This window comes from Gracilinanus agilis, chromosome 4 (genome assembly GCF_016433145.1).
Source record: "Gracilinanus agilis isolate LMUSP501 chromosome 4, AgileGrace, whole genome shotgun sequence".
Lineage (NCBI taxonomy): Eukaryota > Metazoa > Chordata > Mammalia > Didelphimorphia > Didelphidae > Gracilinanus > Gracilinanus agilis.
The window spans coordinates 201,910,930-201,924,027 of record NC_058133.1 but is presented as its reverse complement, the minus strand read 5'-3'; the positions used below and the strand labels follow the sequence as shown (position 1 = coordinate 201,924,027).

Sequence of the window (13,098 nt, the reverse complement as noted above, 5' to 3'; positions counted from 1 at the left end):
TAAAGCCAGATTTGAAACCAGGACCTCCCATCTCTAGGCCTGACTCTCCATCCACCAAGCCACCCAGCTGCTTTCTCAATTCAACTTTTGCTTGGTAATCAAACTACAACATAGCTTCTTTGTTCTTCAAGGTGGATGAGATCTTTTCCCTCATATGAATTTAGTAGTATCAGCACCCCTGATGATGTCCTCTGTAACTTTGCGTGCATGAAACATCATCCATCCTCATCTCTGCCTCTTGGAATCTCTTACTCCCAAGCTAGCCCAAATGATCTGGTTCATTATCTACTAGAAGTTTAAATGAGAATTTCAATGTTAGTGAATCCCTGCCCATTCCATCTCCCCTCTACATTCCCTGCTGGTGAGCTGTGGCCATAAGAGTCCTCCTTGCTCCAGGATCACTGTCAGGTAGGCCTGGTTCCCTTTTGGGTTACCTGGGAACCCACATACCTGGTCCACCTGAAAGCTGAGTGTGGGAAGAGGGACAAAGAGCATCTGCTACCTTATCCTGATTATCAGCGGTCGTTTTCCAATCCTCCTTCCCTCCTCCCTCTACGCCTCTCCCCCGTCTGCCCACCTACCTCTGGTCTTTACTTGCAGGTGTGGACGTCATAAATACGGATACACTCCTGGCAGCTGACATAGCAACACCAATGGAAGATGCAATGGCATTTTTCCTTTCGCTTCTCTGTCCGTGTGTTGTGGCCTCGACCGCAACACAACAGGTCACAGCCATCGATCCCATGGGAGGTGACGTTACAAGTCCGGTCCCTGGTTCCAAAGGATCCAGTCTCAGGGTTGGGTTCACAGAAATTGGGAGAGTTCTCATAATAGACCAGGTCCCGCTCGGTAGGTGGTTTGAAGAGGGCGTACTTGGCCCGGAGGGTCTCCACCCATCCCCGCGATTCTCGGTGTTTCTCTACCACCATCTCAGAGGCACTGTCATACTTGTCCTTGAGGAAGTCCCCGATGGCCCGGAAGTCAGGCTGGGCCCACCAGCAGGTCTTCACTTCGCAGCTCCCCGAGAGCCCGTGGCACTTACATTTGAGATGCATGTGGTCCAGGATGGTCTGTGGGAAGGAGAGGAACCAAAGCAGCCACAGTATATCCCAGGACTCCCAAGCCCTCTTTTTAAAGCCATCTGTGACTATGGACTATCCTCAGGCCAACTGGACAAAGCTTGTTTCTGAGGCCAGTTGGGCAAGGCTCATTCCTTAGCTCTCAAGCCAGGCACAAATCCATCTCCTCCCATAATCATCATCCTGGGTTCTTTCTAACTCAATACCCATCTCTCTTCCTTCCCTCAAAACTTCTTTGACCCTCTCGAGGCTTTTTTTTCTAGGAAGGTGAACAAATGGGGAAACAGGCCAGAATTAGGAAAGGACCGGGTCAATGCCTGCCAGGAGGCAAAATGGCAAAGCTGGACAAAAGAGAGAGCTTGCATTCCCTGATGACTCCTCTTCTTTCTCATAAACAACTATGAAGGATAAAGTTTCCCAGGGAGGCAAAGATCCAGCCAATGGGGAATAGGCAATGCTGGGAGTTGTTTGGAAGGTGTTCTGGAGGAATAAAGGGGAGATCAAAGGCCTTGAGACCTGAAAGGAAGAACCAGGGTTGAGGAATAAGAGTGGAAGGGAGGGGAACCAGAAGGAAAGAAAATGAATGTTAGGGAGAGGAAGGCTCAAGGAGTCTTACTCACCGTCCTACCAGCCTCATTGTTATGTTTGTTCATGGCAGAGCGGGCATCTGGACGGTTCTCCCGGGCATCAGCAAACTCTCTGGAGACCAGCACCCCAAAGTCGGCATCTTCACTGCAGCCCCCCCATTTCCAGCCATCCCCAGGAGGCCCCTTGTGATGGGAGTCACAGCCACAGATTGTAGAGGTGCCCTCGGCACAAGACCGGGTGACAGCAAAAGCCACACCAGCAGAGGCGATAGCATGCACAAAAGCGGATTCCCGAGTAGCTGTGAGGAAGAAAGCATTCAAGTGGGGTGAGAAAATGCTGGCTCAGTGTCTGCTCAGGTTGACCACACTCCTGAGTGCATCCAACAGGAGGAGAAAGGATTGGTAGGGCAGTGGGCAGGCAGTGTGAGCCCTTGAGTCTACAAGCTCATTCCAACATCAAAAAAAATCCCTTTATGGACTTCTGTACCAGCAGCAATGCAATGACCCAGGACAATTCTGAGGGATTTATGGTAAAGATGCTACCCACATTCAGAGGAAGAACTGCAGGAGTGGAAACACAGAAGAAAAGCAACTGCTTGAACATATGGGTTGGGGTGGACATGATGGGGGATGTGGACTTGAAACTACCACACCAATGCAACTATCAACAATTTGGAAATAGGTCTTGATCAATGACACATGATAAAACCAGTGGAAATGTGCATCGGCCATGGGTGGGGGAAGAGCGGGGGGGTGAAGGGGAAAGTAGGAGCATGAATCATGTAACCATGTTAAAAATGAATATTAATAAATGTTTAAAAAATTTTTTAAAAAATCCCTTTAGCTGGCCTGTGGTAGCTAGGTGTCACAGCAGGCAGAGCACTGGTCATGGAGTCAAGATGGCCTGAGTCCAAACCTGACCTCAGATGCTACCTCTGTGACCCTGGGCAAGTCACTTAAACTATTTGTCTCACATTCCTCAACTGTAAAATGATGATAATAATAGCACCTGCTTCCAGAGCTGATGTGAAGATCAAATGAGATAATATTTGTAAAGCACTTAGCATAGCACAGTGCCCAACATATAGTAGGCATTTCATAAATGTTTCCCTTCCTGCCTGCCTTGCCTAAGATTAAAGTACACTGCCAAAGAGAGACATGATGATGGTGAGGGAGGGAGACACAGAGACAGAGACAGAGACAGAGATAGAGACAGAGACAAGACTAACAGACAGAGAAGAGAGACAGAAATGGGAAATAAAAGAATGGGAATGGGAAATTGTAAAGATCTTATACTATGGACCCACCTTGTAGACGTATGAATCCAGCAGACCCCCAAGTCCTGCCACTTAGTAAGCCTTGACTCCCAACAGGGGTAGAGCAATACAAACCTCTTCACAACAACCCCAGAAAGTAGGCAGTGCTAGTACTGTCATCATCAATTTACAAATGAGTAAACTGAGGCTCAAGGGCATTAAGTGACAACTAATAAATGTCAGATACCTGTCTCAAAACTAAGACCTTTGACATCATGTCCAATGCTACACTTCCTCTCAAAATGACCCACCCTATGGACAAGAAGACTCCTGTGTCACCTACTCCTACTAGGGAAGGAATGCCAATTGCATTCTGATTAAGCAGGCTTCTTGGGGGGACAGGGGCATCCACATTCATTAATTCTCATCCTAATTTAATGTTTTGTATAATAGACTCTGAAACAACCCAGCTTGAGTAGTGTTTTCGCTGTGGTCTGATTGTGATCAAGACATGTGGGGGAGATGAAGGCAGGAATTCCAATTTTCATTCCTCCCATTCCCTCGCAGAGTATCCTCAGACAAAGCTCCCTTTCCTTCTCCATTCCTCAGCTTCCCTATTCAGGGTACCCATAATTTTTTTTTGACTAGCTCTAAGTTAACGAATAGTTTTAAGCCCTATTTGCACTAATACTTTGGGGACATATTATAAATAATGAGCAATATATTTTGCCTCTCAGAATAAGAAACAGAAACCCTTTCTTTAAAAGCAGAGGAGATTAACATCTAATTCAATTCAATTTAGCAATACATTTAGTATGAGCTCATCACACAGAGAGATACAGAGTTTAGATAAAATGCAATCCCTGCCCTCATGGCAGCCCTTCAATACATCCACAAGAATTCAGAAATAGTGTAAAGAGAGGAAAGTATACTGGGAGTCCTAAAGGAAAGAAGAAAACTATAAAGCAGAACTGGGTGGGGAGGAGGTGAATACATTAAGGTTCCAAGGAGGAGGCAGTCTTTGGACCCTTCCTATTCCTGCTGACCCAAACTAAGCCAGGCTCTTGGGTTGCAATGACCAGGTTCCTTCCTGGAGCTATTGGGAAGACCTCCCCTTTGAAATGAGTCAGAGAGAAAAGACATGGCCTTGGTATTCTCTTTTCTCTATACTCTCTCACTTGGTAATCTCATCAGCAGTCAAGGGTTCCATTATCATCTCTAGGCAGCAGGTTCTTGGATCTCTCTATCAAGCCCCTGTTGCCCTTCTGAGCGCGACATCTTGGAATGGATGTTCCATAGGCATCTCAAACTTAACATGTCCAAAACAGAACCCATTTTCTTTCCTCTCAAACCCAACCCCCTTCTGAATGTTGAGGGTGCTACAATGTGAGATGTACAAATCCAAAGGCATCTCCTTACCAAATGTCCTAATGGACTTTGTATACTCAACCTGTGGTAGAGTCTTCGAAATTTGTATTGGATTGATTGGCCACAATCAAACTCACTGAGCCCTGACCCCAACACCTTGATGTCCAGTACAGAGGATGAAGGACAACTTCCCATTCTCAACTTTCATGTCATCCTTGACTCTTCATCTCTTCTTATCCCACATATCTCCTCAGTTGCCAAGGTTCTTCTCCCTTCCTCCTGCCCCTGCACCTCACCCCATTTCTACCTTCATAACCTCTCTCACACTTGTCCCTTCTCTCCAGTCCCATAGCCATCATCCTACTTCAAGCCCTCATTACTTTTCCCTTAGACTACTGCAATAGCTTTCAAATTGGTCTACCTGGCTGGGATCCCTCTACAGAACTGCCAAAAAAGTGTGGTGTCCCTCTACCCCATTGATTCCCAAAGTGGGTGCTACCGTCCCCTGGTGGGTGCTGCAGCGATCCAGGGGGCTGGTGATGGCCACAGGTGCATTTATCTTTCCTATTAATTGCTATTAAAAATTTTTTAAAATTAATTTCCAGGGGGCTAAGTAATATTTTTTCTGGAAAGGGGATGGTAGGCCAAAAAAGTTTGGGAACCACTGCTCTACCCCCTTCATTAAACTCTCTATTACCTTGTTTCATATTCAAAGCTTTTCACAACTTGACCTCTTCCTACCTTTCTACTCCTCTTCCCTGTTTATTCTTTCCCACATACTCTCTGTTCCTTTGTAGACTGTCTCCTTTGCCAGGAACAGGAATGCTCTCCATTCTTCCCCCAACTCTTGGAATCTCTAGCTTTCTTCAAAACTCAGGTGAAACCCCACCTTCTGTAGGAGATCTTTTCTGGGGCCTTCAGATGCTAGAACCTTCTCTTCTAAGGTTACCTTCCAGGCTTTTCTAGATGTATCTTGTCTCTACTTACTTATTCACTTTTTGTCTCCCCCTCTAGAATGTACATTCTTGGGGGGAAAGGGTTGTTTTGTGTATCCCCAGCACTTAGCAAAGTGTCACACAGGAGGTGATTAATAAATGCTCATTGACTGATAGTTAAACAAAGCCCAAGGACATGAATGGGGAAACCTCTTCTCCTCAGATATTAGGATAGAGAAACAAGGGGAGCTGCCTTTAAAACCTCTCTTCCTCCCCTCCCTCTTTCCACCACCTCCCCACAGACCCTCCACCTGTTCCTTCACTTAAGTCGGGTAAGGATGATTGTCTAGAACAAATTATCTATGTCCTATGGCCACGGATATAAGGCAACTTCTCTATGCCAATAGCATATCAAGGTACTGTCCTCATCTCTTGTTCCTCCTCCCCTTTTCCATGCTTCCTCTAGAGTTCTCCATCCTGTAGAAAAGACAAAACTTTGTCCAGACATGGGACCACCACTATGAAAGCCAAACAGAATTGAAAGACTAGAGATCTCGGATTAATGCGATGACCAACCACTTAACAATGCTAAGTAGGATCCCCACCTCTCGACAGAGTTGATGTATGCAGGGTGCAGACTATGACCTTTATTTTTTTGGATGTGGGGAATGGGAGAATTTGTTTTGCTCGTGTGTGACTAGTACAAGAGTCTTGTTTATTGTTTTCTTTTCACAATGGAGTGGGGCGGAAGAAAGAGAAAATTGGCTTCTCTTCATTGAAAAAATTGGTTTTTTTCCAAAGGAGAGGAAGATCTAGCACCTATCCTCTGCAGCCCTCTGAGAACCTCTGGTTCAGAAGCTGTTGAATAAAATTGGGAGGGGACAAAGAATGAAGTGCTACCAGGTAGCTCTAATGAACAATCCCCAGAGTTTGGAGGGAGTCCCCAGGCATTCTCTTCCCCCTGCTGTCTCACGGTGCCCGGAAATTTAAGTGTCCTGACTGTCTTTTGGCCTTGTTCCCCGGGGATATGGAGGGGAAAGCAACTCAGGGTCTCTCAATGGATTGGGAAGAAAAGCAACCGTTCTTGGGAAGCGGGTTGGGGGAGGAACCCGAAAAACTTCACCAAAACCCTGAACCTCCCAACCCGCCCCCGCCCTCATCCCCCCAGCGGGTCCATGCTGGGCCCAGGGAGGAATTTCCCAGAGCCTTCTTGGGTTCCCAGCCCTGGGGAGGGGCAGGAAGGGGGCCGCGGGGCGGGAGGGATTAGAGAGCCTGAGAACTGTGGCTGACAGTGAGCCCCTGTGCCTAGCCCCCATCCGGCCGGCCGTTACCTGCTGGGCCACTCAATCTCCCTTTGTTCCCCCCGTGTCACACTGTATTATCCGCCTAATGTGGCAGGTTTCCTCTGGCCACTGCGCCCAGGGCGCCAGGGCCCGGCATTCCCTGCCGCCACCGCGTAGCAACGGGCAGCTCCCCCCAGCCGGGCCTCCCCCTCCCGGGCCGCGCGGGGCCGGGAAATCCCTATTGATGGGGCTCCCGCCCCCCCGCCGCTCCCCGGGCAGAATGGGGGAAAGGGCGTGTGAATGGCGCAGCGATGTGAAATGAGTGTGGCGGGGGCCGGGCCCGCAGCCCCAGCCTCACAGTGGGGGACAAGGCTTAGCCCTTTTTCAATCAATATAAGCTCATTTTGCTCTATCCTCCCCCAGCTCCTCCCTGGAAAGGGGGAGAGAAAAAAAAATCCGGAGTTTGTAACATGACCACCCGCCCTGTTTCCTACCCCGGCCCCTCCCGCTCTCAGCTCCCTGGCCTGCCCCTGCCCCTACCCTTGCCCCCTATGCCCCCAGACCTCCGGCCTCTCCCCCTTCCTGTCTTGGTTCCCTGGCACCTGACCCTGGCTCCCCCACCAGCGCACCTCAGCCCCCTGGGCATCCGGATCGCAAACGCTCCCCCCCGCCCTAAGGCTCAGCCCTACTAGCTAACTAACCTCTTTCCCCACTACTTTCCCATCTGTCACAGCTTCTCTGCTACCTGGCGAGGACTGGCCCTTACAGGCCACCAGCCCAACCGGGTCCGAAGAGATCAGACCCAATCCCAGCATGCCCCATACCCTGGCGGGACAGTATTCTGGGGCAGCCTTTCACCCTCCGCTCTTATTTTGGAGCTCAGCCCTTCCTATTCTAATCACCTTGGTCCTAGCAAGTGGTCCCTCTCAAGATTTTCATGAGACAGCCCATGCCGCTAGCCCAGTGTGTGTCGGGAAAGTGGTCACAGGGTGTTGGGAGGGAGGAGGTCCGGAGGTCAGACATCATTTACAACAAAAGACAATTTCTAGCTGCGGTGTCTGAAGCCCGGAGTTCTGAACCACTCCCTGCCCTTTGGGAGTTTGCAGTCTAAAACAGGCAAAACTAACCAGAAGCACATGTAACAGGAAATGGAACATCTGAGAAATCATGGGGACCCAAGCGAATACAAACTAATTAAAATTCATTGTAGTTATTTGCATACATGTTTTAATACCATACCCCCCACACACACACACTCACACACATATACACCTATTGGTGAGTAAACTCCTTGAGGACGGGAGCCATCCTATCTATCTTTGTAGTCCATTTCAAGGCATCCATTGCTGTACATGGCACACAGTAGGTGCTTGATAATTGCTGTTAAATTGAATTGAATCAGCTATGTTACTCTAAAAGCACAATTTGAACCTGGCTGCATATGTGTAAACATACTTCTAAAATACAAATCATTATTACTCTGGGCACTTAATCAAAGTGGAAGCTTTCATATAACCCATGAACTCTGGCAAAGGAAGCGGAAAGAGAAACTTAAATCATATTTTTCTATGCCTCCTTATATATAGCCAATATAGGGTCTTTAATATATATTACATATTATTTACATATATACACAATATACATACACACATGACTGTGACATAACTGACATTAATATAGGAACTTAAACCTTACAAAGTGTTTTCTATACAGCATCTTGTTAAAAGATACCAGGTGGCACAGGGCAGGGCAGCAAGGTGGCACAATGGATAGAGAACCAGGTCTGGAATTGAGAGGACCTGGGTTTAAATCTGATCTTAGACATTTCCTAACCGTATGACCTTGGACAAGTCAATTAACCCTGATTGCCTAGTACTTGCTATTTTTCTGTCTTAATAAGACAGAAGGTAATGGTTCAAAAAAAAAAGTTATCAGGTGGCATAATGGCTAGAGTTTGGGGTTTGGAGTTAGGAAGGTTTAATTTAAACTCTTCAAAGGGTTGTTGTGAGAATTAAGTGAAATAATATATACATATACATATTACATGATACTATATATAATCGTATATTATGGATGGATCGATATAAAGTGTTTTAGAAATCTTAAAGTGACACATAAGTGTTAGCTCATCTATTATTATTATTATTATCACAGCTATCATTATTCCCATTTAACAGATGAGGAAATAGAATCAGAGAACTTAAGTGACTTGCCCAGGGTAATTCAGCTAATAAGTATCGATTTTCCTGAGTCTAGGTTCAGCATGCTAACCATCACACTATGAAGCCTTTCCAAAAAATGGAAAGACATCATGGCATATGAGGGAGAGCACTAGACATGGATTCAGTAGACTTGGGTTCAAATCCCGGTTCTAATACCTACTAGTTGGGCACAGCCTATGTAAATAACAAAGTAACTGAGCCTCATTTTCTGATCCTGTAAAATGGGGACAATCATTATTAATGATGATATGGAAAGTGCTTTGTAAGCCTCAAAATGTTAATTGTTGTTCAGTCACTTTTCATCACCCCATTTGGGGTTTTCTTGGCAAAGATACTGGAATGGTTTGCCATTTCTTTCTCCAGTTCATTTTGCAGATGAGGAAACAGAGAAACAGAGTTAAGTGACTTGCCCAGGGTCATATAACTAGTAAGTATCTGAAGCTGTTTTTGAATTCAGGTCTTCCTAGCTCCAAGCCTGGCACTCTATGCACTGAACCACCTAGCTGCTCCTAAAGTGCTTAAACATGATTTATTATTACTATTGGGTAAAGAGAAGAGACTGGAGATCTGGGGAAAGGGAGAAAGTATTAGGAGAAGACAATTTAGTGAGAGGGTGGGGGAAAGAAACAAAGGAAGGGGAAAGCTGAGAAAGTAAATGGGTAGTTTAATACAAAGAAGCTAAGATTTAGTTCCTTAGAATTCCAAAGATCCTTAAAAATTACCCCAATCATGAACCTAGGATTCCTGAACTCTAAAGTTCTCATGAACATTTCTGAAATCATTTCATTCTTCCTCCAAGTTTACTTCACCATTTGACCATCTCATCTCCAATAGATTGTGAGCTCCTGGAGGACAGGGAATTCTTTCTTTTCTTTTTTCTTTTTTTTCTCTTCTTTCCCTTGCCTTCCCTTACCTTCTCTTGCCTTCCCTTGCCTTCCCTTGCCTTCCTTTTCCTCTCTCTTTCCTTCCTTCTTTCTTGCCTTTCGTTCTAGTATCAGTTCTAAGACAAAAGAATAGCAAGAGCTAGGCAACTGAGTTTAAGTGACTTGCTCATAGCTGCAGAGCTAGGAAGTGTCTGAGGTTTTGTCTTTCTTTGTATCCCCACCCAGTACTTAGCCCAGTGCCTGGCACATAGTTGATTGACTGACCAACTGGTGAGTCACATCCACCTTATTGATCCCCTTGAATCTTGAATCGAGAAGACTCCAATGAGCTGTTGTTCAATTTGCAGTAAACCATTGGAAGATGACACACTAACAAGCACCCCAACCCTTCTTCCATCCTCCAACACTTCATTGCCAGTATGAGCTGCTATGAGGGCTCTGTACCCCTGCATCGGAAGGCTGTGTTCCCCAGGATTGGCCTAGGAGAGCCACAATGATGAGGCAAACAACTGCCTGAGCCCTGGCTAGCCTCCTGAAGTGGAAATTAACTGGAGGTAACAGATACTGATGGCCAGGACCAGGGTCACATTCTCGGTCCTCACACCTAGATCTCCAGCCTGCCAAAGAGACAGTCCCCTTCACTATTAACAAAAATGTCCTTTTCTCCAAGCATAACGATTGGGTTTGCCTTCCTGACATCTCACTGTCCCCTTCTTCCCCTTCCCCAACCCTCCTTCAACACAGGGAGAAATCCAAAGGGACAGAGAAAAGTGGTAGAACTCACACCCTTTGGGAAGTCATGAAGGCTAGCATGATATTTAGACATCATGAGGTTCCTCCATTGAGAATGCTAGGGCTGCCAGTCTACCACAAAGGGCAAGGAGTGGATAAAGTAAGCCACCCAAAGATCCTAGCCAGATAAGAGCCTTGTGGACTCACCTTTGTCAAGGACAGGGCCAAAGATGGCCAGGCTGTCATCGATGGTGGTACAGTTCCAACGTCGGCCCCGGAACTGATGCTGACATTCTTGGATGCCCAGCTTCACCCCCTCTGCCACACTGGGCATGATCTCAATGTAGTTGCGGCAGAAACGGAGCTGCTTGGGGACCAGGCCAGGAATGGAGCCACAGAGCAAAGGCTGGGACCCCAGTGATGTGTACTGCTGTCCCAGGGCCAGGGACCTGGAACAGAGAGTGGAGAATTACAGGCATAGTCGCCAGTAATTACCATCAAATACTTACCCAGTGACTACCATGCTTTGGGAACCAGATAGAAAGGTATTAGGTCCAGCAGAAAGAAAAAAACATTGAACTGAGGGTCAGGACACCTGAACTTTCATCTTGACTCTTCTTTAGGAAACCATGGAATCCATGGGGAGTCTTGGCCACTATCAGGTCTCTCAGTTTTCCCTCCTCTATACCATGAATGAGTTTAACTAGATCACGCGTTCTTAACCCAGGATGCTTGAACTTGGCTTTTAAACTAATTTGATAACTGTGTTGTTGTTCATTCATTTTTTGTCTTGCTCTTGGGGATCCCATCTGGAGTTTTCTCAGCAAAAATGCTGGAATTGTTTACCATTTCCTTTTCTAGCTCATTTTACAAATGAGGGAACTAAGGCAAATGAGGTTAAGTGACTTTCCCAGAATCACACAGCTAGTCAGATTTGAACTCCGGAAAATGTGTCTTCCTGACTTCAGGCTTGGCACTCTATCCACTATGCCACCTAGCACTGAATTTCAATGCAATTGGCTTCCTTGTTGTAATTCCATAAATTTTATTTTATGCACTTAAAGATGTTATTCTGAGAAGGAGTCAATTGACAAAATAACATTAAAAAAAAAGATTAAGAACCTTTGGATTACATTGTCTCTATGATCCCTTCTAGCCCTTCTATTCTAGGGTTTCTGTGACTGAGATTGTAGGATCACAGAATTTAGAATTAGAGGAGACCCTGGAAGTCATCTAGATCAATCCCCACCTCATTTTAAAGATAAGGAAACTGAGGCACAGCGAAATTAAATGGCTTGCCCAAGGAAACACATTTAATGACTATATAAGGAGAAATGCTGACTACAGTCTTCCAGATCACAGGTCTAGCATTCTTATCCCACATTCCATGCTTGGAAGACCCCTTTACTTCTCCAGAACTAAGTCCTCCTACAGAAAGAATCCCTCCAGACCTGTGGGAAGCAGACAGAAACCAGTGGTTTGGTTTTACTGGGATTCTCTCAAAAAGCAGTTAATTATATCTCAGAAATAAGAAAATGAGAAAGGAAGGTCTTTCATTTTTAATAGAGAGCCTGACCCTTTGTGATTGTTATTCCATCATGTCTGACTCTTCATGATGCCATTTGGGGTTTTGTTGGCAAAGACACTGAAGTGATTTGCTATTTGCTTCTCCGGCTCATTTTACAGATGAGAAAAAGAAGGCAAACTTCTTCCCTAGGGTCATAAAGCTGGTAAATATCTATCAGGCTGAATTTGAACTCAGGTCTTGATTATTCTGGGCCATGTTCTCTATCCACTGTACCACCTAACTGCCCCACCATATCCTTACATTGACTTTCCATTTCCATCATACCCCATGATGTCTTCCCCTCTGAAGACTTTCTACCGTCTGGCACTGGCTTCAGGGTCCACTTTTATTGTGCCATTTTTCATTTGCTCAATCCACTTTCAGGCAGCTTTGTAGAAGGGAGTCATTTTCTACTCTACACTGTTGGGACTTTACAAGGCATTTAAATGTAGGTCCAACTCTGGACTGGGAGATGGAAGATCGAAACCCTTCTCCATCTCTTCCATAGACTTTATGGGGAATGCTGAACATGTCAGTGGCCCCTTCGAGCATCCATTTTTCTTCTGTAGAGTGGCGGAAAGCATCAGAGTGGTAGTATTGGGGAGAAAGAACTAGCTTTGGGAGTCAGGAAGTCCTGAATAAAAGCCTGTCTTCTGATACACATTGGCTGTTTAATTATGTCAAGTCATTTAAATTTTCAGTGTCCCAGTTGCGTCTCTAAGATCATAACTTTCAAAAGCGGGGCCAACCTGCATTGTAAAAGGGAGTTTCTTCACCTGGGAGATCTCTACATCAGTCTACATTGGTGAAGAGAGTTTCTATACTGCAAGTTCTGCCAACTACCCCACCTCCCCCAAATGGAGATGACAGTCCTTGCTCTACCTTCCTCATGGGGGTTCCAAAAATGAAATGAAATTATAGAAAGTACTTTAAAAACCAAAGTGAACCCTAATACCTTCACATATAAATGACAAGTACCCCTTCCACATCACAGCTTTCTCCACTGAGGCATGTAACAGTATAAGAAATTCAATGGTCATTTTTTGTGAGCTTTGCAGAAGCTACAGATAATAGCAAAGGCCAGCCAGTGACACAGAAAAAGTTTAGAAACTCAGAAATGCATAAGATATATGTATTGTACTGTATAATATCAACATATTTTATCTATTAATGTCATAAATATAC

General features: G+C 45.6%; 1 protein-coding gene across 1 annotated transcript in view; it reads right to left on the bottom strand.

Annotated features, from left to right (window-relative positions):
- Positions 1-590: 590 nt before the first annotated feature.
- Positions 591-13,098, bottom strand: part of WNT3 (Wnt family member 3) — a 98,059-nt gene continuing 85,551 nt past the window's right edge. The window contains exons 2-4 of the mRNA XM_044676139.1: positions 10,554-10,795; positions 1,700-1,965; positions 591-1,070 (exon numbers count right to left, since the gene is read on the bottom strand). Of these exons, the coding sequence (XP_044532074.1) occupies positions 591-1,070; positions 1,700-1,965; positions 10,554-10,795 (988 nt within the window). The remainder of the gene's footprint in view (positions 1,071-1,699; positions 1,966-10,553; positions 10,796-13,098) is intronic.